The sequence below is a fragment of the Morone saxatilis genome, unplaced genomic scaffold (genome assembly GCF_004916995.1).
Source record: "Morone saxatilis isolate NCDOM2014 unplaced genomic scaffold, NCSU_SB_2.0 Contig19, whole genome shotgun sequence".
Classification (NCBI taxonomy): Eukaryota; Metazoa; Chordata; class Actinopteri; family Moronidae; genus Morone; species Morone saxatilis.
The window spans coordinates 7618519-7642167 of record NW_023339751.1 but is presented as its reverse complement, the minus strand read 5'-3'; the positions used below and the strand labels follow the sequence as shown (position 1 = coordinate 7642167).

The 23649-nt window shown below is 39.8% G+C and overlaps 1 protein-coding gene across 5 annotated transcripts in view; it reads left to right on the top strand.

Annotated features, from left to right (window-relative positions):
- LOC118329748 (neurexin-1a-like) overlaps positions 1-23649 on the top strand; it is a 244810-nt gene that overhangs the window by 206473 nt on the left and 14688 nt on the right. For 3 of the 5 annotated variants that reach the window (XM_035664025.1, XM_035664028.1, XM_035664026.1), the window contains 2 exons: positions 378-697; positions 23060-23147. In XM_035664025.1, coding sequence (XP_035519918.1) covers positions 378-697; positions 23060-23147 — 408 coding nt within the window. The remainder of the gene's footprint in view (positions 1-377; positions 698-23059; positions 23148-23649) is intronic. The other 2 variants (XM_035664029.1, XM_035664027.1) reach the window with 1 other exon arrangement.

The window sequence follows — 23649 nt, the reverse complement described above, 5'->3', positions numbered from 1 at the left end:
CAAACAAATTGTCCATTTATATTACTTTCAAGATTATCTTATCTTTTCAAGTTAAACCTATTGCATACCCATAACATTACTTCTGATTAATCTCTGTTCTTGTTATTTTAGATTAGACTGCCCTTTTAGCAAAGCTGCATTGATCTTCTAAATCCTGTGTTTTTATTATATATGTTTTGTTTTGTTTTTTTCATAGGCATCTCATCATTATAACTGCAATAAATTACCAGGGTTTGCCTCTACAACCCGTAATTTATTGGTCTCATTAGCCACTGGGCAAATAATCTGTCTTTCTGTCTTTTTTTTTCCTGTTCAGTAAAAGTGGCTGAGTCCACAGTTCAACATTCTTGTATATATGTAACATTGTTTTCCCACAGGACGGCAGCTTACAATCTTCAACAGCCAAACCACTATACAGATTGGGGGCTGGGAGCGAGACCGGAGTCGATCCTTTCAGGGCCAGCTTTCGGGCCTCTACTATAATGGCTTGAAGGTGTTCAACATGGCCGCAGAAGGGGATCCCAACATTAGGATCCAGGGCAGTGTGCGGCTTGTGGGGGATTCACCCTCCTCTATCACACCACAGTCGAGTACCACAGCCAATCGCTCTGAGACATCCACGTCCATCATGGAGATCACCACCACCACGGCGTCCAGCCGGCGAGTAAAGCAGACTACGCCACGAGAGCCACAGCAGGTAAGATTGTCTTCAAATGATTCTGTTGTAAGTGACTTCCACTCATGTCATTATTATCTCAACTTGATCCATTTTAAAATACTCACAATGCACAGCATGAAGTTAAGCACATCCTGGAATGTATGCCTTACTTTATTGTGTCACGTCTTTCTTCTCCTTGAGTTCTCTGACCTAAAAACTGAAGGAAAATAAATGCATTGTTCCACCATTGGGAGCAGAACCACAGGCACACTGTCGAGTGCTTCTCCCAGCACAATCAGATGTGGCACCGTGTGGTGTGTGTGTGTGTGTATTAGTCTGATAACCATCCTAGAGGTCCTCCATCATCTTTATCTGTCCTGCATGAGCAGTGCAGCATCTGCAGGAGTATATTACTTCTCAAATGTCACAATGTGTGACTAAACAATGCAACACAAATCCTACCAAATGAAATGGCGATCAGACCATTCTTGCACAGTCCTTGCCAAGAACAGAAGACATTGCCTCTAAAATCTGGTATAAAACAGCAGCAGCCACGGATTTTAAACCAAAAGTAAATAAAGTAAAAAAAAAAGTAAATATACTAAATGTGTAAAATGTATTCTTATGTCATTAAGAAGTGTCTTTGTGTCTTAGTTTGAATAACTACTGTATTTATTTCGCACGTTGTCCGTATAAGAATGAAATTCCTAATCCTGCTAAAGAAGGAAATCCTGGAGGTTCTCAAAATGTAAATATGAATTTAAGCATTTTCATCTTTGCATTTGAATGAATTTTAAAACCTGTTACTTTATTTACTGTCATGATTCCATTGTGAGTAAACTTGCAACAAACATGCTGACAGAACTTTATTACCATCTAGGAATACCTGCACACTGAACAGAAGATGGTATTGACTCATTTAGGTCACTAAGAAAAATAGTTTCAGTGGATTGTTTTTTATCACAATAAAGAGAATAGTTGGAATGTAGGAAATGCCTTCATGTGTTGTTGGTACAAAACAAAAATAGAAGCTCCATGGCCCACAGGACTTTTTCAGCCTGAACAAAGAATCAAAAGCTGACCTCATTGATAAGTGACAAACGTGCTGTTGTTATGCTGTTGTTGTTATAGAAGCGAAGCTACTCTGTTATACTGAAAATTGATTAACGCTGAGCTTATTATTATTTTTTAAATTATGGGCACTTCACATTATATGAAACTCAAGTAAGAAATTATAGAATGCAAGTAAAATGTAATTGTTGTGTAAGACAGAAATAACAAAGATAATTAGAGTGATACACGCAGGGAGAACACAGGCAAAGTTAAAATGTGTGTCAAAATGTCAAATATTCAGTGAGTCAGTTGCAGTAATACATAGTAGCGTAAATGAAGCATAATCATAGACTAAAATGACCCTTTAATCAGGGTTTAATCAGTTTTTACAAATATAGTTTTAAATCATTTTGGATTTAACTCATTTTGGATTATTGGGATTGGGTAAAGGGAGATTATAACATCTCCAGGAGGGGGTAGGTTTACCTTCATAATGAAAAATCTATAAATGATAACATATACATCAAAATGCTTTGATTTTAATTCGCTTTTGACAGATGGTATAACTTTTTTCTGTCTTTACTGATTCACTGAGACAACAATTAACACACACACACACGCCTCGGTCTATTTCAAGGATTTTAGACAAAAATGTTTAAGTGCCTTTGAAGTGTGATGTTGTGTCCAGAAGTAACTCAAAAGATGTTCTTTAAGCCTATTTGATAATTTATTTTCACATTCATACCTATTGTTGCCTTTATCTCGAAGGACGAAATAAAAAAGCCTTGAGCCTTTGATGTCATTTTATCTACAGTATAAACATATACTTAAGCTTTTATATACAATCTTAATTTCTTAAATAACCATATTCAAAGAAGTCAAGTTTATCTTGCTCAAGCTACAGCTCACATTATAAAAAAAAAAAAACTCCCCAGATAATTCACACCATTTCAACCCACCAGCAGTAAAGACCCCACATTACTGGCTGTCCCCTTACTTTCTCTCTCTGACCTGAGAACACCATAACGGTTTGTGTAAAGGTCTGCAGATGCTGACAAATAATACAATCATAAATATTGATCCAGGGGAATGGTTTTCTTTCAGACTCAGCATGGTTCTTGAACCGTTGCAGGAGCATGTAATGCAGGCGAAATATCAGACAATAGACTATAATTATATCCCAGCTCCATGCAGTGTTATAAATTGCCACCAAGGAACCACGAGATTGGCATAAAGAAACAGGCTTTATAAGCGTTTATAAGCTTTATAAGATGGATGCCCATCTTTTTCAGGCCTTTTCATCTGGAGAGAAATAAAGTGACATAAATAACCATGACAATTTAGTAATCCATTGTATTACAAGGATATTTTTTGGTTTGAATTTGATATGATGTTTGGATATCTGACATTATAGCTTTATGCTTACCAGATTCTGCTTGAATAGTTTAATCAATAACCGTTTACCGTGTAGCAATCGTGTACAGCTATTGGTTTTGATGTAAGCAGTGTAATGTATATAAATAATATAGTTCAATCCAGGTTTTTTGGGAATCTTGTTTTGCTAATCGTTTTAAAAGTATGTGGTGTGTCAGTGAGGCTTCAGGCAGGTTAGTGATACTGTGATGATTTTTTTGGCAAAATAAATTTACTGTCAGGTTATGTTAAAAACTCACATTTAAACTGGCATATAATGGCTTGGAAAAAAGAGAATAGTCAAGGCTAACTGTGATGGTTTAGGTGTTATCTAATGCATTCACACAGAAAAAAAGGTCACTGGATTAAAGAGTTGTTCCGTGATGTAGGAGGAGAGATGAATGAGGCATGCAAAAACGTGTGCATTGGGAGATGTCAGTGTGTTCAGTCTGATTCAACGTGACGACCTCCCCATGGAGAGCTTCTGCGGTAGGACATTACTGTCTCAGGACACTACACTTAGAAAGACATCATGTCTGGCCTCTGTAAAAAGAGATGGTCCGTTCACTGTCCTTTCCCTTGAATAGTCAGCATTTTAATGATTGTCCAGCTGTTCCATCTCCCCTCTGATGGCAAATGCAATTCAGTGAATGCTTTTATACCCTGAGAGCCTTACATTACGGGAACACATACATTTTTAGTATGGCTTGCCCCATTGCAAACGGAATAGCTAACACTGACTAACATGGCTACTATCAGGCTCTAACCATTGAAGCTTGGTGAAAGTAGTGTTCCAGAAAAAAAAGAGTTCAGTCTGTCAATGAGGACCATTTGGAGACCTTTTATAGGCCTTTATAACAATGAGGGGTCATGGTCAAGGCACTTTTGTGTTAACTCAGCACACATAAATCTTTAGGTCACTTGTTATAAGTGCCTTTTTTATATTAACAATGGATCACATGCCTTTGTGAAATGTGAAAGGTTTCACTCATAGTGATGAACCAACAGAAAAACATTCCAACTCTGCAGTTTCCCTCAGCTGTGGAGCATTATAGTGTCTTCCAGCCTATTGTTTTGGTTTTACAGCCCACAACTCTATTGTGGTCTGTGCCTCAGATAGCAACTGAACATATTGGAGCATTTAGCAGCTAAAGTGCCAGATATTTCCTTAAGACATTGGTAGAGACCAAAACAGAGCTAAAAAGAGAGTGAATGTTGGACTTACATTCATCAGGCAGAAAGCAACACAGAAAAAATACATAGATTTTTACATATATTTGACAGAAACCAAGAGACTATCAGAGAGAACAAGTTGTGTCTTCGTCAGAAAACTGGGTCTACGCAATTGCTATTGAGAGCGAATACTAAATGAAGCAGAGCTTGATGCAATAATCTTAGTAATCAGTTTGCTTATGAGTTGACATAACCCCCAGTCTCTGATAACTGATTACAGACACAGTCAGTGAAAGTATGTGAATTTTTTTAGTGACACCGGCTTTGTAGGTTTAGGATATGTCTTCTTGCACTGGCCCACTTACATTCCAAGACGGTAAAGCCTGTGCTAATCTTCATTAGGGTAATGATTTTGAAGTGTCTGAGGGGACACTGCCTTCTCAGGTGCCCTATCAAAAAGTTCTCTAAATGCTCGACTGGGGTTATATTGTTATTGAATACTGTGGGCCTTGGCTTATGGGGAATATGACATTAATGTCATTCTTCTCAAACCACTGGGTGTCCATTCATGCTTTATTAACAAGGATATTATCATCTTAGAGCACACTGGTCTAATCAAGAAAGAAATGCACCATGGGAAAAAAACTGATGAGTCAGAATGATTATTTTAATAGTGATTAAAATTTTATCTTTTTGCTTAAGGGATAATCGGATTGATTCAATTCCAGGACTTACAACCCACTCAAATACAGCAATAGTAAATAGCGAGACCTACCCTTGATGCGACCTTTATTTTGATCATATCTTGAGGTTTCCTGACTAAGAGATTCTACTCCTTTGCTCTTATGTGTCAAATAATCTCTGTAGTGGCAGTTTCTGCTGTGTGCGTTCTGCCCTGTGAGGGGGAGGTAGTTTACTGTAGGGCCTGACTGTCATGTCTTAATGAAGTGTCTGCTCTCTGTAGCGGTGCCTGGTCACATCCAATTAAACCATAATGCACTTGTGTATGCATCTGCAATATACCCAGCACACAATAGACCAGCTACTGTACACATACACCAAGTAGTGCTACTTACTTCTCTTGTCTATTGATATGGTTTGAACTATTCCTACCTCAGCTACATGGTTAAGGACAATTAGTGCTTCCCCCATTGAACCGAAAAGAAGTAAACTTTTTTTGTACTGATTAGACACATTTTCAGATATTTTAGGTAACATTTACAAAAACTACTATAAATATGCAAGTGATGGATATAACTGTAATGTTAGCATTGGATACTAAATGCATGGGCGCCAAAGCCAATATAACATGTTGTATGTTGCAGCTTTTTGAAGGGCTGGTGGACAAAATGAAGGGAAATGTCAATCTGCAGAAAGATAGCCTTTAATACCAGATGATGCTTAATCAAAACCACTCAAGGATAAGAGATAGCGCCCTATGAAGCTGTTACCATCCTAGCAAAAAAAAAAAAAAAAGACGAAAGCCGGCTATCTAGAAGAGTCATTGAGAGCTCTTGACAGTGATAGATCCTCACCTGCATTGCTCTGTATTATCGACCCTGGCCAGCTGTTACAACCCGGCTCGGAAGGGGAAAGGGAAGCAACATAAACCAGATGGTTTTGGTAAATAAAGTTATTTATTTGTACAGAGAGCTTAACAAAAGGAATTTCCACACAGAATGGGGGGCTGGTGCTCGCGCCTACAACACCCACCATTGAAAACAGTTTATAACAAAGGGAGGAATCTCTAAAATGCAGATGCTAAACTAAACAAAAACACCATCGAAACAAACCAAACACCCATCACCCACAAGGACAGGGCAGCGGCTACCGGCCGGGCACAAGGCGCGGGACAGCCCTGCACCGCCTCGCCACAGGGAACCCCTCTCTTGACCTACTACAAAACACCAAGACACAGCACCCCTGAAACCTAGTGAAACTAACCAGAGGAACACTAACAGTGTGCCAACAGAATCAGTACAAACAGTAAATCCTCGGCCCAGTTCTGAGGAAGGACACAACAACAACTCCACCTACCATCAAATCCTTACTAGTTAGCAGCAATGGCTGAACCACAAAACAATTCCACTTAAACACAATTCTATTCCTATCACACAAGTGGGCCAACCGAGGCGAAGCTAGTCCACGGAATGAGAAGCCCTGCCTGGAGGAGCAGGGGCCTGCAGCCCTCTATTTTCGCAAGGGGGGAGCGGCTCTTGCTGGGCAGCTTCTGGATTGGGGAAGGGAAGTCAAGTGGTTGGCCGCTTCCAATCGGCAACCCAGCAGGAAGTAAGGCGGCTGGCAGTGGACAGCCAGTCTTCCAGCGGAGGATCCACACAGCCTGAATAGCCAATATACTACAAAACCAGGTGTCAGTTTACCACACAAACAAGGCGGCGCGCCGTAACACCAGCACACATACAGTGTCATACAATCTCAACAACAGCCAAAGCTGTGAAGCTGCCATCCCAGCCACCGTATGTCCTGCAGGAACATCCTCCAAAGTTAGTCTCTGGGCTGCAGCATTATGAAAGCACATAGGAGGACAGAATACTAATGGACGAAAAAGTTTTGCATATCATAAACCCTTGGTATGCAACAGTATAATAATTCTTATTGTTTGGGATTTATTGGCCATCTTAGAGATACACAAAACTCGGTGTGGCCTGTTCTCCTTCACTGTTGATATTCAATTTTAGCCAGCAAAGTTAGTCTTTGGATCCACCAAAGTCTTGCCTCTAGTAGCTTTTGCAAAGACACAATTCCCTTTTTTTAAACACCATAACCCAATTGTCTAGTATTTAGGCCAAACTGGTAATTTCCTAAAACCCAACAGTAAAACAATTTGACCTCAGTCTGCGCGTTTCATTCCTCCATGTTTCTATAAACCCTTTTTTGGCAGAGTACAAATTTCTGTTTTAATTGCCTTGCTTCCTGGTCGGAAAATTTCAAGAAATGCAGAATTACAAGCCCTGTTCCTAAGGGAGAATGAAAGCCACTATGTCACATCATTGGCACCAAATAGCCAATTGGCCCCACTTATTTCTGAAATCTAACCCTAGGTGAGGCTTGGGTTGTAATGGGCCATTCAGGGAAAGTGGAAGGAACATTCAAAACACATCTGTAATGGGGCCCCATTTGCCACCTCACAAGCACGATGGTTGCAGTTCCAGCTTGAACTGGGCCTTTGCTAGTGGCCTCTTCTATTTTCTTGGTCCCTTGGAGACAAGGGGCCCGAAACCCCTGCCTCCTAAATAATTTACTGGCGGATAATCGAAGATTTTGACCATGGCTGCCCGCTGCGATATACCTTCAGTGCAGCGTTTGGGGTACCTGCCTAGCTTCCCTTGGCTGGGCTTTTTACAACACACACTATAATAACTTAGTGTCCAGAGTAATCCTTGTGGTGGAAAATCCTCTGCAACTTAGTACCCAATATACTTTGCTCAGTCTGCCCAGCCTTCCATCGTTTTTATAATCTCCAATGGCACAATGTCTAATTGTATCTGGGAAAACTATACCTTTAGGCACTGCGCGCGCGCGTTGTGTGAATTGGGGGGTCTTGATACTGGTAGGGGATTTATTGTTTTTTTACAAGCCTAAGGGCTGCCAATAATCTTGGCACAGGCTAGGATCTTGTAATACTAAGTCCTGCATGCGCAGTCAATATTCAGACCTGAGGACTTATCTCGGGTAGTTAAGGCTCTCCTCAGGCAACTGCACACGATGCAGTGCCAAGGTTTTTTTAATTTGGTGCATACATGATATCGGTACTCTGAGATGGTGGAGTTTAGGAAATAATTCAGTCCCTCATTTAGTGTTAAAAGATGTTTGATTATATCTACTGTACTTTTACATTTTGACAGTGAACCCCTCTGATCTTTAGGATAGATTTTAATATGAGCAAGGTCTCCAATCAAAAGATCAAAGTATCTTAGAACCATCATCAAAAGAACTAGATCTTGCCACGTTTCATATTCTAGTTTGACCGTGGTTGGTGTTGAAATTTGCTGGAAAAGCTAGTTTTCACTGCATAACATTTTTTTTCTCTCTGTGGTGTAGCATCTGAAAGACTCTAATTTATTAGAACTGAGTGGGCACCAGTCCACCTGAAATTAGACTTAACGACTTGAGACAGACTTTATTCTGTCATTTGGATTTGCATCAAAACTGAAATTATGTTCTACAATGGCACATAGGCACAACAGGAATAGGAGGAAAGGTAGTAATTGTAAACAGTAAAAAAAAATGGTTGATGCCAGATATAAAACTTTTTATATATAAAAAAAACCCCCGTAGATAATATATATTAGCCACAATTTTTAAGTACCTATGTAGAAATAACTTTTGTATATATACAAATAAGCAAAAAATGCGCATAAATATATCTTTTTGTTATAAACAAGAACAGGAGTAAAAATAATGCAATATGAAAATAGTTAACAAAGATAAATATAAGATGGCTAAGTCCTGAGTAGGTGTGTGGGTGAGGAGGGGGAGAGAAGGGGGAATGGTTATACAGTGTTCAGCAGTCTTATGGCATATGGAAAGAAGCTGTTGTTGAGTCTGTTGAAATGGATGTTTTGTTCAGGTCCCTTTCTACCTGCAGTTCTTTTGTAGCTCTTTTCCACTAGAGGAACTTACATATGCATTACCTAGGGCAAACCTTAACATTACATTGTTTTCTACCATTTACAAACCAAAAGGTTTCTGATATACGTCATGGAAAAGGCGACAACATATGGCAAAACCAACATTATCATTTTTATGTTCAAGTTCAGTTGTGGGACAGAAGACAATAGAAAAGTGGTACTAATACATACTTTCTTTTACATTTACATGTGATGACTTTTAAATGCCAGTATCGTTAAGTTAATTGAAGGGCCCCACCTGCAGCAGGAGTCAAACAGTATGGAGCATAAAGGGAGAGACACAAGACTGGCAACAGAGCAGCTCCCTCCCTACCGACCAGACCAGTCAGGTCAAGATGCACCAGCAGCTGCCAACGCTGTGCTCTCTCCCACTCGAGTCCATGCCGTCAAACCGAGCAGCTGCTCCATTCACTCCAGAAGACAAAGTGGTGGCTCAATCATTTCTGAGCCTTTTTTTTTCCTCAAGAGAAAATAAAATGTTGTAATAGAGTATTTGGAGATGCTGTCCTACCACTTACTGGAAAAAAATAGCTCACTACTGGAAATGTCACATGATTCGGATAATGCAAATGCTGCCCAAACGTTACCGGGAATTGTATTCAAATTGGTAAACCGCTGCCCAACACTGCAAAAACAGTTTACATGGACAAATGCACAACAACACAGCAGAAGACACGTCAGGTATTCTGAATCAATGATGAATATCGTCTCTATATTCAAACAAATGTCCTTGCATTGTTCATTTAAACACATGTACTAAGCTATATATAGTAGTGTTTGCAAACAAGCTGTTGCACTTCTTTCCCCCCAGAGTACCTGAAACATTAATTTAGTTTCACCTCCTGAGCAGTCCCCAAATTTAACTTCAGGAGCTCGTCCCCAAAGTGAGTGCAGTACAGTGGAAACAAAAGCCGAATCTGTGAAAATGGCTACACCTTAACTTCAGTGTAGTAGAAAAGGTTGTCTAGTGAGCCTACATTACCAACCTGCATACACACTGACTAACCTACTGTTGTTAGTCTCCAAGATGAGCTATTTTGTGTTTTTCTTGTCTGTTTTCACAGCAAAATGGTCATCACTTTCTTTGCATTTCTGTTTCAATTTAACAAATTTATCAAGAAAAAGGCTTCTCACAATAGTACAGTAAGTTGTTTTTGATTGACAGGCATGCACTCAATCAGTCAAAAGGCACTTTTCTCATCAACTAATGTGTGTAAGGAAAAAAGTGTAATCTGAATAGCTTGAAGTTAAAGTAATGCTCCTGCTCATTTCATTGCAAAATGAAAAGCATAGGCTGACTTTCTTCATCTCATGAGATTAGTACTTTTGTACCCATCTGTGTTTGTGCTGGTGGCGTCATGTGACCACGACGCATAAACCCACCACTCTTTCTTTCTTTCTGCCGCATCTATCATGGCTTTTATTGCTTTTTGTTTGTATTGGAAAGAGACACATGAACGATACCAGGTTGTTGCAGGTAAATGGTATGCACTTAGGCCACCAGTGAACTCACATGACAGTTAAATGAGTTTGCCCAGCCCATCTCCAACAAATGTGAGAATGATACCAAAGTGGACCCACTTCATGTTAAATTGTCATGGAGAAAGTAAAATCATGGTTTTGAAAATGCCCAAATTATTTGGGAATATCAAACTATTCCCCATGTCTTTTTCTTTTCTTTGTTTACATTTTCTCCTTTTGTGATTGGTACACATCAAAGTTAACACTTATTTCACCCCTACTTTATTTTCCTTATTTTCTATAACATGATCAACCAGATAGATACCCAGATAGATTGACTTGCAGGGGGATTTTTGACACAACATGTGTGCTTGTATCAAAAATCCCCCTGCAAGTCAAATTGAAACAAGGGAGTCTTTGAGTACAGTTTATTTTATTTGGTGTCTGAGTAGAATCTGAGCCAGTTTTGTGATATTGCACTGCACTTAGTAGAGCTCATTGGGAAATTACTGATTTGCAGGGATGATCGCACAATTGTTTCTTTTGTTTTTTGCTCTAGTCTCCTTTTCCTGTTTGCTTTTAATAGGAATTGCTTGTCACATTGCTAACCAAGTAGAAGTCTTTTCCTCAACTCATCTAGAGGCAGATCTTATTGAAAGACGAACACCAGACATCCTTTTTCTTTCTTCTGCTTTCTACCTCTGTGAGCTCACCAATTAAAACACAGTCACATGCACAGCAAGCTGAGAGGTTACTAAGGAAACACACAATGTTCCACATTAATAGGGAGAAGGATTAATCAGCAGGGGTTCAGTCATGTCGGAGTCTCATGGACTTACTGCAGTGTTTAGTGTAAGTGTCCAGTGAGGTTGTAGTGCCTTCAATTATTCACAGAAAGAAAACATCCCCGGGATAAGATTTCCCCTGCAATGCAGATGTATGGGACTGACCATCATGAGATACTGTAAGCTTGAGGAAGAAAAAAAGAGCGATGGCTATCAACTGGCTCGCTTTGCTGACAGGTATGGTATTGATTTTTCTGGTTTTATTATATTTATTGTCCCTTATGAAAACACCTAGTGTCACCAGCTGTCCATCCCAGAGAACCAGAAAAAACAGAGTGTATAATCCAATTGCTGCATATGTAACAATAGCAATCATTTGATGGCAGCAGAATCACAGGATATGTAGATGGACAGCCCTCCAATGCAGCACTTGCTGACCTCCCCCACCTTGCCCCCAAAGTAAGGTGTGTGTTGCCCCAGGCCCAGTCATGGGTTTGTGCCCACCAGTGCTGACAGATGGCAAAAGAGGTAACGCTGTAGACCTGCCGTGGCCCCAGGCCCATGGCGCTCACTCCCAGCGACAGACCATATCCATCATCTCAGCCTCACCAGGGGCCATTATGGAAGCTGCCCTTCAACATGGTGTTGTACCTTTGAGTCCATGTGACTTGCTGATCCAGTCCACCTTGGCAGGGGTGAACACGTACATGCCAGTGTGTGTTGATGCGTGTTCACATGTTTTGACAAATGTTTAAATTTCTTGTTAGTTGACACCTGAGGCAGGCTTGTCTGCAGCAGGTATGATGTGCACATTAGTCAGCTGAAGCACCAGGATGCCTCATCTTCCTTTGGTGTTTGCGTATTTTAAAAGTTTGTTAAAATTGTCACAGCCAAGTTCATTTTACCGACTGCCATTATTAAGATAGTCAACAAAGAAGCATCTTTGTTTTTGCTGGTTTCACACTACTGGCAGCATTACAGACGACTACAGATTGTCCCACTAAGTCTGTTTGGATGACAAGAATGAAACCTACGCAGTGTGAATGTTGTCTCTGTTGTTTTATAAAGTGTTGGATTGTGTGTGGAGGAGATACTGACAATGACAGCTTTACAGCATGTTTTATAGACCATATTGTTGTCTCTCAGGACATTTGCTGTTATGATTTGTAGAAATAGAAAATAGTCCTGGGCCAACTGTTGAACATAAGATGCAATTTGTCCTACAGTGCATTGCTCCCACCTGCAAGATCAGCTGGTTTATACATGACATTCATGAACACAAGCTCCGTGCCAACTGCTCATTGAGCTGTGTTGAGCGCTCTCCATTTTTAAAAATAATTTACTCAAAAGCAGGAAAGTGTCAGACCCAAACTGGAACACACGTCTAAAAGCTTGTTTATTTATGATACAAGCATTGCAAGTTAAATCTAACATTTTATTTCTCAGCAAAACAGAAATGATACATTTGTTTTATCTTTAGATAGAACCCATAATTTATCCCCTCAGTTTTAGGAAACAAATCCACTGTATTTGGTTGCAAACAGCATTAGTAAACCATACAACTAGAAGACTTTGACTTGAGGAGTGTAAATCTATGTTTATCTATTCAATTTTCTGTATTCAGAGTTTCATACCAGCCTGGTAATTGAGTCTACAGCCTTAGATTAAGATCATACTGTACACATATCAAGATGGCTGGGCCTGCTCAGGGAGCAGCCATCTTGAGCTGATGTTGAACACCAGATCAAGTACTATAAAGGCGAGTTTAGGGATGAAGGGGAGGATAATATAAAGTAACGTCATTACCAGATAGATTCAATTAAGATAAAACAAATTCCAGAAGGTACAGAAATGAAATAAAGGCATCCACATACCAGCAAATGAATAAAGTTAGTTTGTCAGACAAATGGACATGAGGGAGAGTAATGGAGAAAATGGCCTTGGGAAAGGAATATAACTCAATCTTCAAACCAAGTGCTTTAAATTTTATTTAAATGAATAGGTTGACATTTTGGGAAATATTTATTAATATGTTTTTTAGTCTGTCTACTGTAACAGCAGCTTTAAACTCACAAATTAACTTTCCGCATTGAAACAGCTAGACCTATATTATATATTTTGTAGAGCTGTGTACTTACATTGTCCCAAATGTTTCAAATGTTCACACCCAGATTCACCCAGTTCACGCCGTAATTTTATTATTTATTTTCACTATTCATTAGTAAGCTTTAGAAGTGTTGGTTTGTTACTTTCGGACAGAGCCAGGCTAGCTCCAGTGTTTCCAGAGTTTGTGCTAAGCTAAGCTAATGCTGGCAGTAAAAACATGTTGATTTATTCATTAATTTCATTTTTTTGTTTGTTTTTTTTGTTTTGCAAGTCTAAAGCTGAATAAATAAAATAAAATAATAATAAAAAAAATAAATAAACAAAAACAGTATCTATAAATAATTAAAAGCAGGGCCAGTCAAAAATTGCACTACTGAACAGTCTGGCATTATAACTCTGCCACAGGGATGGATTAGAGATGAAAAATCAATTTTACTTTAGAGACTCGTACATTTAGTCTTTGTATTCTTTAGATGTTTTTTTTCCCACCCAGAATTTTATCATTTTGTCTTTGGTTTCCTCTCCACTGAATGAAAGCATACCTCATTAGTTTATAGTGGTCGCACTTGGCCCTTTGTGAATGACACATCCAGACCTGGAGGACAGGAATCTGATTATGATGACGCTCTGTGGGAGCTACAGGCAACCTGGTCTGCTGTTGTAGGGCAAAGCTGCTCTTCCTCTTTCCTCATGTCATGTTTTTGCAAACGTTACACATGGGAATTAGACCCCAGTACATTCATCTCAGCAGTGATGGCATCTATATTAGGATGACAAATTTGTTCCTGTCACCTGATGAGGGACTGGGACTGCATGTCAAGACGCAGGTAAAGTCAGGAAGACAGCGATTTGTGGCCGAGCTGCATATCTCTTCCTCTCCTGCTCTCTCTTTTCTCCAAACACACACAGCCACTTAGATTTGTCATCTATTTTTAGATTTTGAGGGAAAGGAATATGAAAATGAAGAATTACATAGTCACTTTGGTTTGAGCCAAACTATTTCCACAAAATGACAAGTGTTTGTATGTTAGCATTTAGATATAAAGTGCCATGATTACGAGCCATTCTCTAGTAATTGTCATTCCTCCCTTACTCCCTCAGCTTATCCTTAGTGTATGATATTCCTCCTGGGCAGTTCCCTGCTCTCAGGCCAGATTACTACCAAGGCAAGCTGCAGACGTGCACAGAGCTCCAGATTCGATTTCAGATAACGAAAAAATCAGGGCATCCAGAGGGGAAAATGCCTCAATGCCAACAGATTTCATTTATCTGAGAAATGTGAAAGCAAGGATAAGGGGGAGGGACAAAGTCGACCATGTAATATACTTCTATGGAGCACTGTTTATGCATAGGCAAGAGAGAGAAGAAATGAGAGAACAAGAAGGGGGGAGCGTAGGAGGTAGATGGAGGCAGATAGTGTTATGAATTTCATATTAAGATTTTATCATTTAGAGCATGTAGCTAACAGAAGGCATCCAGCTCTCTCCTGTGTAATCTGCTAGAAGCTGTATTCTACGTGGCAGCCGCTCAATGTGCACTCTTTTTGCACTGTGAGGTGACTGCAGGCACTCGTCCATATTGTGTACACATTATTTATATGTACCCAGTAATAAATAATATGCGCCGTGCTTGATTATAAATCAAAATATCAACTGTTTATCATTCGGCATGAAGACTGTTTTGAGTCTTGAGTTGTATGAGAAGGGCGAATTAGGCAGCAGTCACACATGGTTCACTGTGAGTCAGTTACTGACATGGTGATAGTGTGACGCAGACGCTGACTGGGAAGTGGACTTTTTGTCTCCTCCCACGCAGCCAGACAGGCAACTTTCCTGATTAACTTGGTGCCTGAGCCATATCATACACCGCACTTAGTGTTGAATTTGCATTAAGGCCATGCAGATGGCTGCTCCTAGAAAATAAGTTGAATTGGGTCCTAAGGGGGACATGAGGGACATCTACAAAGCAGTACAGCAGTGCCTTAAAGCAGCCACATTAAAAGGAGTCACACAGCAGTGTTCTTGGGTCCCCGAGAGGAAGCGTGTTTAACGAGGGCATAGGCATTGTGTACATTTTGAAGCAGCTCTGTATTTGCCTCATATTCACATCTTCTTGTACAGTCCACCTTTACACGCCTACATTAGCTTTCTACCTGTTCCTTTGTATCACTCTCTTAAATGCAGCCTTTCATTTTACACAGCAGAAGCTTTGTCTGGGCCTGTGCACCAAGCTAGCAATTGGCATGTCAGTGCTCACTCTCTCCTAAGTGTTATTGTTTTTTTCTTTTTTTCTCATGACTTTAATTCCACAATGAGAAATTCATCAACATGCTGTTATATTACCAGCAACACACCTCAGTAATAATCAAATCCAATGCTCTTTTGTAGACATACAAACCACTGGACAGATCACCACACTGTTGATGTGTAACAGAAATAATCAAATGTAAAGTATATTCTGCAATCCCTACTAAGTCTATTTTAGTCCTAATTGGGAATTAAATTTATGGATCAGGGTGTAACGCAAAATGTCATTACCAGTCGACATGGGAATGTGTGTCTTCCTGTGGGACGCTATGCTTGTCTGTTGTTCGGTATACCCACTGCACGCTGTGGTGCAGGTGTGTAAAGCTGCCTCCCAGCACCTTGTTAGACTGTCTGGGGTGCAGTGACTTAAGCCTCGAGGAAGATGTATGGCAAGACAGGAACATGTGGTTACCAGGGGAGGAGATGGAGAGCCTCCGACCATTCTTTTTTTAATGACACTCTGATACTCTGCCTGAGGTCCAGTTGCAGCAACAGCTGCTTCGTTTTAAATAAAGCAAAGCCTTACTCCCAAAAGGGACGGTGTCTCATAACTTAGCAAGTGAAAACAGCTGTCCACCATGGCCAGTTTTACGTTATGGCAAACACAAGCAGTCAAAACAGAAAGAAGTAGCAATTATTCAGAGTTAATTGCCTTTGAGAAATGCCAGAATCTTTTTTCATAAATTCTCTGGCACTGTGGAAAATCACACTACCTACAGAATGCACTCAGTGGCCTGCTTATATTAAAAATAATATAATAAATAATATAATCCCTCAGGTGATTACTGTGTTATGTTTGAACATGTTTTCATGTTCCTTAAGATTGACATTGAAGTTGGAAAAGGAGGCATTGTTGCTAAGGGAACGATTTTGTTTGTCATAGAATTATGGGGATGCAGCCCAGTTTCCATGCTTTAAAACAGAATATTATTGTTTTAGTTGCTTATCTCAAGAGAACATTTTATTTGCCCAAACTATATCTTTTTAGTTAGATAGTTTTCTGTCTATTGTCAAACAGGTCAAACTGTGTGATGACTCACGTTTCTCATACAGACACCTGTGAGACTGTTAATTACAAACATTTTGAGATGCAAGACTATAGACTATAACTATATATATATATAAATGACTATAACTATATATGAACTATATTTTGTATATGAACAGATAGTGCAGTTATACAGATCACAGTAATATGCCTTGCTCAGTGAAACACTCATTTTACAGTTGACAACATTTCCTGGGAAAAATAATGAAGCAACCTGCTTGTTTATTGCTCTTTTGCATATATTTTTAGTTTGTTTATTGGTGGATGTTTTTTGGCAGTGCTCTTTTGAAGCTTTGTTGATCTATTTGCTGAGAACTGCAGAATCTGATGTAAATCTTCTTCAGCAAGCATACACTAGAAAATATCTCCATTTTTACCCCGCTGCTTGGTTCCCATTGTTCATCATTCCACTCTGAGTCGCAGTGGCAGTCTGTCACGTCACCATGAAACCTTGCACCAGAGCTTTTCTCTAATTGTTAAAAAGCTGAGAGAATCAAGATGTTCTGAACATGATAGGTTTTGAACATGATAAGCATGTTACATAAATATATATATAAAGCCACCAGTGTCTGTTGCATAGCTGAGCTGTGATAGGGATAGTGCCATTCCATTGTCTTTCAGTCTTGCTAAAGTCTGTGTCTGTGTGAGTCCATGATGTTGACAGCTTGGCAGACCAGCAGAAGGAAGAGTGTGGGCGAAGGCCAGGCAATACACAGAACTGAACTCACAGTCTTAGAGGCCCACACGCCTTCATTATTCAGTTGGAATCTATTGAGCATCTGGGACTAAATTATTCATCAACATCGACCTAGTTCCAGGGTGCTAAGTTAGATACTTGGATGTCATCAGGCGTACTGATAAGAGCTGCTGCTGCAGTGTGATAGCTGCCATGGGTAAATTCATCCCGTGTCTAACCATGAGCCGCTTCTATCTGCTGACCCACCGCCTCCCTCTCCGCCTCTCTCTCTCTCTCTCACCCTCTCTCTCTCTCTCTCTCTTCCTCACTGGCATTAATGATGTGTTGCTGCAAGAGTGAAGCTTAGGACAACAAACTCCTCCCAATTAGTGTGTGCAGACCACAACTCTGGTCAGATCTGGACACTAGCAGGCCACTATCAGTGTATATCGGTGCCAGCATGAGAAATAATGGCACACAGTCTGAGCAGGAACATACTGTATACAGAATTCTGCTTCCTCTGCTCTAAGGGGCATTCAGAGCTTTGGCTTCAAGGGCTGGTGCCAATTACAGACAAGATATAAATAAAATGTTCAGCTATGGTATTGGGTTAAAAATTGATATGATTTATACAGGATTATCATGAAATAATGGAAATAAAAGAAACATGAGGACAATACCAAGTACAGTATGAACAACCTTGTAGTAGTGATTTTTCTGACTTTAGACTGATATTATGTATTTATTTTGCCTTTGTCTGATTTATAAAAGGCAAGTATATTCTGTGCTAATTTATACTAAATTCATGGGGCACTACCCTTGGTACTATCAAATGTAATAATTAGGGGCTAATTATTTTTTCCTTGATATTTCAGCAAACACACGTTATGTTTTCTAAACGTCCTTTATTCCTTCTTCCTTCTTTTCATACAGTGATTAAGATACTAAAACCTGCTCTGGTGAAATAAAAGCTTGGATTAAAACAAAAGATTATTAAATACTATATAATAATTATTATAATCAATAATTATCATATATATGATAATAAGAATTTGTGAATTTTAGAACATGCCATGTGGAGAGACTCAAGCAGTCCACCTCTGATAGCAGTTATTTCTTCCTTGTATGGTCTTGTCTGAAAATAGTGACAGCCTGTGGGGAACAGTTATTCAGTAGGACGCTTACATGTAATGGATTGTGTGCAGTATGAGTATGTGGGTCGTGGACATGAAGGATCAAACATAGTCAGACAAAAATCTTAAGTTGTGAGGCAAAATCTGCCAAGCCTGCCTGCAGTTTAGCAGACAGGAAGGCTTTTTATGTGCGATGATAATGTGTCGCACAGCCAATTTATCTTTGATTTTCCAATCAACCCAGAATTTACTGGCTGATAATAGCATAGCCTTTTTTGGCATTCTGAAAAAGTATTGGGATTTAGACCAGATCCTAATGAGCAACAGATTACATTCAGTTAAAAAAATATCAATTTTAATATTGTCACCAATCAGCAGTATAACAAGAGAAACAGTTTTGCAAAACAAGAGCCCATATTGGACAGAAACAGGGCTTACTGGAGGGGGGGGCAGAAAGGCAAAAGAAAACAGCAAGCATCCTCAGTGGAATACATTACCAGGACAGCAGAGGCATGCTTCGGATAAACCCTTCAGATGCCTTCAGTGTCCTCCTGACTTTCAGCTCGTCTCCAAAGAGACATGTTGTGTGCCAGGGAGCATTCATCAAATTAGACCAGAGAGAAAACAATGTGAAAACCCCCAGCTCTCCATAGAGACATGCCGACAGGTTATCACAGAGAAGGTGTCTCTTGCTCTCGAGCGCTGGGGCAGCAGCACACAGCATCCCCTCTGAAGAGCAGCCCTCCCCTCCCAGCCTAGGATTAAGAGGGGGGAACATGCATTCAGTGGAGAAGTGTACAAATGTAGTGCATTATAGTGAAGCTACCTCCATACAGCAGTTATTAGAGAGTGGCATTGTACGCCGTGTAGTTGAGTGTTAGCGGGGAACAGATATGGTTTTTTTAGGGTTGTAGAGTACCTGGTGTCCAGCGGAATGAGACTGCTGACTAAGCTTAAGCAAAGCACATGCAGACCACGGCTTGGCCTGGACATCTCATTAAGGAGGACCATTATCAATCCTCAAAGATCGAAAACCAGTGTGACAGTGCTAAAGAAAGCACCAGGGCGCCTTTGGCTGAGTCAGGTTGGAATTTCCTGGTCCACATCCCCTTTGATGGGTCAATCAGTGCATGAGCCAAGGTCAGTCGATAGCTTTACATCACTATGAGGTCTGCTAAGATTTATTTTTCTTTGTGTCTTTATATATAAAATTCTTTTAGCTGGCACCTGAAGTATTTGAAATGACACTTTATTCAGAAACTATTAATATTTTCATACATTTTGTATAAACTCTAAAAGCAGGTTTCTCCATACAGTGTCTCTTTTTTGTCCACTTTTTGTGTGTTTCCCCAACTCCCAACTGTCTCCCCAGGTTTTCCTAGCCCATCTCGTAGGACTGTGCTCTCTGCTGCTCTGAGCACAGGCAGATAAATGAGCTGTGCTGTGGGTTCACCATGGCTTCAGCACTTTACCACTAGATTAATGATGCTTTGCAAGCCCCAAGCTTTTGCTTTTAGCATTTTAGAAGTACCGTCATAAAATAAACTACAGGTACATCTTGTTTATACGCTTATCTATTGGAGCATCTTTCCTGTGGACATGGTGTTCTTTGCATCAGTAAACCTGACTCTGGTGAATTTAGAACTTTAGAAAAAGATGCCATTTAGATCAGGAAACCTAATTTTTATTTTTAACTCAAAATCGTCACATGCATATCCTGTGTTATTTAGGACAGCTCCTTTAGAAAAGATCTCCGCAGATTTAATCGTCCTTTTCAGACATCCCAGCCCGACTACCTGTCAGTTTTCATCACAGTGGCTAAATTGCATGGTAAGCCCCTCACATACCCCACATTGAATTGTCACGGGCGAAAAGGGAGCCAAGCGTTGGATGGGGACACCATGAATTGGTAATGTTATTGGATTTCAACCAGGTCATGACCACATCAAAATGTTGACCTACACACTAATCTGGGCTGGCAGGCTGATGCTCAGTAACATGTGAATTCATTTTACTGTTGATTCAGAGGCTTACATCCTCTACACACACAAGATTTATTTTAAAAGTATAGCATAGGGTTGATATTTTGATAAGATCACAGACGGATTGGACGTAGAGGTGGCTTACAGGCACAACTGAGCTACAGTCACACTGATATTCACACAGCCTTTGTCCTTGGGGGCTGAAATGAGTATGAAATTATTTTATACTTTAAGAATGTATATATCATGGTTCCCATGTTGGTCACATATTTGAAAGTCTCAATTAAGGTGTAATGATACATTTATTCAGTTTCTTACAGCTGTTACATTATTATGAGTTGTACATTCACCAAATAAACAGTAAATAAAATATTATCTTGTTAAGAGATGAACAGATATCCTTTTGGACAGAGCCAGTTTCCCCTTGTTCCCCCTGTCATTATGCTAAGCTAAGCTAAACGACTGCACAGACAAGAGAGTACCATTAATCACAGTAGCAGGTTTACATTTATAACATTAATACAGTCCCTAACAGTTATTACTGTATGTCAATACACTTTTTTTAAACATATGATTGAATATAAGTAAATTCAGACATAATGACCATCATTTCATAAACTAAAACTACAAATCAATATCTTCTCCTGTCTTTACAAGCAAAGCAAAAATAGATTAATCATAGCTTTAAATTTTAAATTCATCTCATAAATAAGTGGATTTGATGTCTGCACCTTTTAATTATAAAATCAAAGACTCTTTTGTTAAGAGATCAACAGATATCCATATTCATTATTGGATTTCACTGTGGTGATGGAGTTTAAGGCCTCAGGCTGTAGCTTTCTGACCCGAATGTGGAGACAGATACATATAAATATGAACGGACATACACCTCCACTCAGGTTATTCTATGGGGAGTTAACCTACATCTAGTACACCCACCACATCACATTGCTTCCTCTTCTCTGCTTGCAAATAAATCTGAAGGACAGAGTTGAAAGGAGAAGGAGAGGAGAAGAGGGATGTGAGAGGTAGAGAGAGAGAGAGAAAGAGAGTGGTAAGGTTGGAAGAAGAGAGAGGGAGTATTGATTCCTTGATTCCCGTACCTCTGCCAGTGAGTGCAGAGTGTCAAGATCTCCCGCCAGGAAAAACAAATCACAAGGCTGAAGTGATGGATGTGACTCTCCAGGATCCGGCGGTTTTGCCATCTGGATGGCCGACACTGTATATCAGCCTCATGCACAGCAAATTAAATTTACATTTGGACGGCTTCCCCGGGCCTCACCCAGCACAGATGCACCAAAAACAGCCCTCCACCACAACTCCCTTAATGGGTTTGATCTATCATTTCCAGGTCTATTATGTAAAGATGATGTTGGTCCGTGTTCAGAATGTCAAAATGATGTTACAGTCACAATAAAATCACATTATATGCAGCCAAATGGATGTTAAACAAAATGACATCACCTTTAATTTCCTTAAGATGAATCAATGCTAATCCAACTTGCAGATATATTTTGATGCACAGTCAAACATCAGTGAAATAATATCACAAATTGAATAAAACCTCAAGTCCATCTTCATTTTTTCGAGGCCTAATGCATTTCTTACCCGTTAGTGGCTGTCACACATGTATACCCCAGAGTATGAAAAATGTAAGTACAATAAATATTGTAAAGCATGCAGTTGAGGATTTAAAAATATTGGCACAAAAAAGATAAGTGGAGGTACAAGGCTAAATATATAGCAGCAGGTTATTCTGCTTAGCAGCGCTCCATAACCGAAAATCTAACCCGGCCCTGAAAAGGCTGCCATGCTTAAATGAAACGACCTTTAACGCAGAGCTGATCAAATGGCCTGAAGCAAGACTATAAAAGAACATTGCAGGATAATGTTTTACAGTGTACTTTTTTCTGGTCTTTTGTTTGCCCTTTCCTATTTTCCAAGAGGTTAAAATGCATTGTGCTTGGCAGGTGAGGAAGTGTATCGAAAACAGTCCAAAATGGATTTGGTATTAGAGTAGATGTGGCAGCAGAATAATGAAGCACCTCTATATATATGCCACAGTTTTGGTTTATTGTGGATGCTTATTTTGTAAAAGAGATACTGAATCACATTGAAAGAAATACGAAGAAATATTGATTTAAACCTCTGCTGCTCTGTCCTTTCTTTTCCAATCTCTTTTTTAAGCTTTCATGGCTGCTTGTCCTCTAAATGTCAGAGGTTTTTTTTGTGATGCCTCTTAACAATCCCTCGAAGGGCTATGCAAAGCCACACACAACAGCACAAATTGAGCATGCGAGTTGACAATTGTGCTGTGAACTTTAGCCCTCACTGTTCCTCAATAATCAGATCTCATTTCTGTAAGCATAGTGTTGCCTGGAAAGCAGTGTAGCATCTGCTACAGCGCCAGGCAGCGTGTGACCGTGTTGACAGATAAATCCAGCAGCCAAACAGTGTAGCTGTCTTGATTCACATCTCATCTGTCCCGCTCTCTTAACCTAACCCTCTGGAAACACCACTATTGGTTGTTCTGAGTGGGGGCAATCTTACCCTACTGATGCAGCTAAGTATTTCATGCCCTCACCACTCTGCTGTGTGCCTCTTTCTTTTCAGACAACAGACGACCTGCTGGTGGCATCAGCTGAGTGTCCGAGCGACGATGAGGACATTGATCCCTGTGAGCCGAGCTCAGGTGGGTTAGGTTAGTCATCTCTTTTTATTCTACTTCTCTCTGGGTGTGTCAGTGTGTCTCTGTGTGTCATAGTCCACCCCCACCAAGACACTCTAGGCTAACACACAGTGTTTAAATGAGCAGATTGGAGTTTTAGTTAGAGCTTGAGCACTTCTCAGAGGCAGAGTTGCTCTTCTTCTGGCTGCTGGAGGCTGTCCATAATATCTGTCTGGGAAGCTTCCATTCTGCCACAGAGTATGGTTTTACTGGTACAGGAACGTAAAATATAAATTAAGTCAAACTAATAAAAGGCAATAAATTTTTATTTACATTCATTTATGTCCATAGTATTCATGGTATTTAAATGTAAGCAGTTTACTCAACTAGTTTAACTGGATATGCCTCAGGGTACAATGGACAATTTGAACTTAGGTCAGCGAGGCTAACTTTATAACTACAACAGCTTAAAGCAATAATTCAAGATTTTGGAAAATACACTTACTTGCTTTCTTGCTGAGAGTTAGATACAATC